At 35.7% G+C, this 4,509-nt stretch overlaps 1 protein-coding gene across 1 annotated transcript; it reads left to right on the top strand.

Moving 5' to 3' along the window:
* The first annotated feature begins 667 nt into the window (after positions 1–667).
* Positions 668–3,957, top strand: LOC129928566 (probable serine/threonine-protein kinase MARK-A). The gene is made up of 4 exons (XM_056043212.1): positions 668–1,072; positions 3,035–3,253; positions 3,641–3,756; positions 3,873–3,957. The coding sequence occupies exons 1-4, from the start codon at positions 668–670 to the stop codon at positions 3,955–3,957; spliced, it is 825 nt and encodes a 274-aa protein (XP_055899187.1).
* Positions 3,958–4,509: the final 552 nt, after the last annotated feature.

The raw sequence follows: 4,509 nt of genomic DNA, 5'->3' as shown, positions 1-4,509 counted from the left end.
TTCCAATGTTGTGTCCATTTCATTCATTCTTGTCTTTAGTTTTTGTTATGACACTACCACTTGAGATAAGACTGGCCTGGTCATTCCCAAGTAAAAGCGACAATTTTGACCGACACCTTGGATCTACCACTTTCAGTGTTTGTTTAAGTGACACGGACTAGAACAAAGCCAGAAGCTTTGATGACCCGACTACAAGCAGGTCAACGTCGGTGTCATCGATGACCTAAAGACGGCGGTACCACGCATGAGAAAACAACCGTGACGGTGAGTGATTAGCCAATGATGATATACTTGTGGAGAAATTAGGGATAGGTTTAGAGTCGCTTTTTTACTGGTCATTCAATAAAAATTGTCGGGCTATTCAGCTATTGGTCAGAAAATTACTGACGTCATGATGAGAAGTGGACCTTATATAAACTGACCAGTTGCACTTATGGTGTCAATGTTTTCATTAAATCTCTGCTCGCTCAATTCTGTGTTACATATTCAGTTAAGACTTAGTGTTTAATTTCCTCGGATTCGCTAGTTGTCTTCAGTTGTGAATTTGTAAGTGTGTGTGTTTGCTATCTCTTTGTGATTAGAAGCTTTGTTGCTCTAAATTTTAGCTCTCTGCAAAGTCTTTAAATCTCTGCTGATAAGGAAAAGCGATCTGTCGAGACATCCGAATATGGCTGCCAACATGAGTTCTTTGATTGACGATGTTCTTGAGCAAGACATCTTTGAAGAATTGAATCTCTCCGAAGTAGCAGTGCTGGGCGTCGGCGCCTATGGAAAAGTCGTTCTGGCCGTCTCGAAAGACGACCCGAACGAAAAGCTGGCACTCAAAATGTTTTCTTTAAGTGAAGATGCAGCGGATGAAGACGCCAGAAAGGTGGATGAGGAAACAAAGAGAATGTTCTGTAAGGAGGTCCAGGTCATGAAAGGTCTCCACCACTGCAGCATCATGCCTCTTCTCTATTCGGTACAAGCACCAGATTGTTTGGCACTGGTGATGCCAGCGTGCGAGCGTGGTGCAGTTGCAGATGCCATTACAACTCTACTCCCAAGTCAGCAGCTTAAATATATAAGACAGGTAAGTGTTTTAAATAACTTTGTAGGCTACTGAATTTTATTTTATTATGTCGCTATAACATTTATTAAGTCTTAACATTTAAATTCTTAATATTTTTACATTAAAATTACAAATTTCTTTGACTGAAAACACAAATAATTTGTAGAATGATATTAAACACCTATTTCATCTCTCATTTCATAAGTAATGAGTATACTCGTAAATTACAAGCAAAAGCCGCACTGCAAAAAAAAAATGTGAAGTGACCTTTAAAATATGTTAATTTTATTGAGATTGAAAAAAAAATCATTTTATAAATACATCTATTTTGGAACATTTGTTTCTTTAAATCAAGTGTCCATTAAATGGACTAAATTTATGGAAGTATAAATACGTATGCAAGGCGTAAAATATCTTTTTAAGATTTAAACTCTACTAGTCTAGATCTAGATCAGGTTTTATACAGCATTTATATAGTTGGATAGGTCTATGGTCTGTGACCTAGTCTGATAACCTAATATAAAACTATGTACTATTAAGTATTAACTAGTCAGCCACCAGATTAACGACATTCACGAATACAATATAAATAGGAATCTAGTTTTATACCTAAATAGTTTACATCTTTATAAATTAAATATGATATTGTAGCTTACTTTTTTAAAAAAATAAATATATAAAAAGGGCAAATGTTTTACTTAATTATAAGCCTACACTTATTTATGCAGCTATGCTTACGTACAATTGGACACATAAGCTATACGTTTAGAACCTAATAAAATACACATATCTGGGGTAAAATACATATTAGACAAAGTACTGCTAATGTGTTGCTTAGTTTTTGAGGTTTTATTTAATTATTCTTTAAAATACAGACGATACTTCAAAAAAAGAAGACTACGTCTTACACGTGTCACTAGGTCAAACTAGTCTAGCATATATAGCCTGCACTGTAGTGGTACAAACTCTTCGTGTGTTTGTAGTGAATTGTTTCTCTATCAGTTACATTCACATTTACAGACAATTTAGCCAATATTATAGAGTTCTTCTATTTTGAATTCACCACACCTGTAATTATTATTTAATTACAAAAGTTAAGCTGTTCAATTGATCAGCTATTCTAATCACTAAAATAATCATGCTTCTGAGCAGTAATGCGCATGGTTTCCGAACCGGGGTTTAGGGGTTCGAATCCTAATGAAGACTGGGATTTTTAAGTACGCTATCCTTTGGCGCCTCTAAATTTAACATAAGATAAGTTATATTGCTCCAAATCAAATGGAAATTCAGTCTGACTACAATTGACAACCTTGGCATAACCACTGTACCCATATCTAATGTGTACCTGACATTAGTTAGGGAAAGTTATAGGTGGTTGGTCGTTGTGCTGACCACACGACACCCTCGTTAACCGTGGGACACAGAAACAAATGACCTACACATCATCTGCCCTATAGATCTTAAGGTCTGAATGGGAGACTTTGCTTTATATCAATATCTTTTATACCTTTAATATAAATAATCTGAACTAAATGGTTTGAGTTACATGTACACTTTAGTAATCCGACGTTTTTGATACTCCGACAGCCCCTCGGGCTCGTAACCGTCAGACTATCGAGAGTTGATTCAGTATAACCATGATTACGGATCATGTAAACAACTTCTGCTCAACTACTCACCCCCCCTCCCCATCATTTTTATTTATTTTAATAAATTCCAAACAAACACAGACACCCTCTCAAAAATGTTGAACTATTTCATAAATTAGGCCTACTCTCATTGTAATGAAATAGATTATCTTCTTTACATTTGTCCGATTTTGAGACTACACTCGAATACTTTGATAAAAATTCCTATAAATATAAATATTAAAACTGTTTCTTTCTTTTGAATAATATTCTTGAACACTATAAAACAAAAATCCCATTAATAGCTGTTTACTTATCAAAAATGTTTGACTATTTTCCATTCTACATGTTTTAGCTCTGTCAGGCCATACACTACCTCCATGAGAAAAACACGGTCCATCTTGATATCAAAGCAAACAACATCCTGATTGACGACGACGACAACATTCTTCTCTCAGACTTTGGCTTCTCTCGAGTTCTTCCAAACAAGCATGTGGAAATCTTTGTAGAGCTCGGAACCGAGTATTACAGAGCTCCAGAAACATACTCTGATGAAAGAGTCAATCCTTTCAAGGTATTGCATTTAAAATGTGCTCATATTTTGCTTTTAAATTGCGAATCTCTCCTGCTTATGGCATGCTCAGTGCGCCATAGTTCAATCTCTTTTTAGAACCAGTTAGGGGGGAGATGAAGGGGGATATCTGTGAGAAAGTTTGTGTTGCCATCAGGCATTTAGCAAACACAAATATCCTTTAGAAGAATTGTTGAACTATTAAAGAAGCTATTATTGTAATATATATTTGAACATATTTCTAATAAAATAAGTCCGCCAGTATTTAAAGTATAAGCCACATAATTGTTTTGTTAAAAATACGATTAGTTTTATTTTAGATTTTACATTATTTTGAATATTCATATTTAGAACCATCAATTTAATTGTTATTGGTAATCCTTTCTCCAGGTGGATATGTACGCCTTTGGAATGACCTGTTGGACTATAGTGATGAAAACAAGACCTTCAAAAGTGGACTTTCTGGACATCATAAGAACCAGCTTGGGCGTGCCTTACATATACAGGTAAACATTTGATACATTGATGTCAACTTTGATTTTTTTTTTTTTTGTATTTTTTTATTTATTTTTGATGTTAGTTGTTCAAAATTATCTCTTCATTTTCATGTTTTCTTTCCCAGAAGGATGGTGACTTTCCTCCTGCAAGCTGACCCCGACCACAGGCCTTCCGCTGCTCAGGTCCTTGAAATAGTTTCTAAACTATAACTTGAAGTCGACTTGGTGCAAGGATTCCCTCATAGAGATTGTCACTCTATCTACAGGTCTCCAGTGAGCAGTTCCTGATATGAAGGCTAATCAACTTAAGAAGTCGAAGGTTTATAAATAAGAACCTCTTCTTGTAATGAATACACTATTCAAAACTAAGTCAGGTCCAAAGTAGATGTCCTGACTGTGTGATTTTCTTAGACTTACTTGCCTGAGCATCATATCTAGGCTTTCTACTAAACATGTGCATTACTACTTCCCTGAGCATCATATCTAGGCTAGAACTGCATTATACTAGACATGTGCATTACTACTTGCCTGAGCATCATATCTAGGCTAGAACTGTATTCTACTAGACGTGTGCAACACTACTTGCCTGAGCATCATATCTAGGCTAGAACTGTATTATACTAGACATGTGCATTACTACTTGCCTGAGCATCATATCTAGGCTAGAACTGTATTCTACTAGACGTGTGCAACACTACTTGCCTGAGCATCATATCTAGGCTAGAACTGTATTCTACTAGACATGTGCAACACTACTTGCCT

This window comes from Biomphalaria glabrata, chromosome 10 (genome assembly GCF_947242115.1).
Source record: "Biomphalaria glabrata chromosome 10, xgBioGlab47.1, whole genome shotgun sequence".
NCBI classification, from domain to species: domain Eukaryota; kingdom Metazoa; phylum Mollusca; class Gastropoda; family Planorbidae; genus Biomphalaria; species Biomphalaria glabrata.
The sequence above is the reverse complement of the archived record's forward strand: the minus strand, read 5'-3'. Positions and strand labels throughout refer to the sequence as shown.

What these genes read in the sequence shown, in the direction of transcription:
- LOC129928566 (XM_056043212.1), top strand. Translation starts at nt 668, where the DNA reads ATGGCTGCCAACATGAGTTCTTTGATTGACGATGTTCTTGAGCAAGAC. An exon ending in AGCTTAAATATATAAGACAG is followed by an intron (nt 1,073 to 3,034) that starts GTAAGTGTTTTA and finishes TACATGTTTTAG; the next exon opens with CTCTGTCAGGCCATACACTA. An exon ending in AAAGAGTCAATCCTTTCAAG is followed by an intron (nt 3,254 to 3,640) that starts GTATTGCATTTA and finishes TCCTTTCTCCAG; the next exon opens with GTGGATATGTACGCCTTTGG.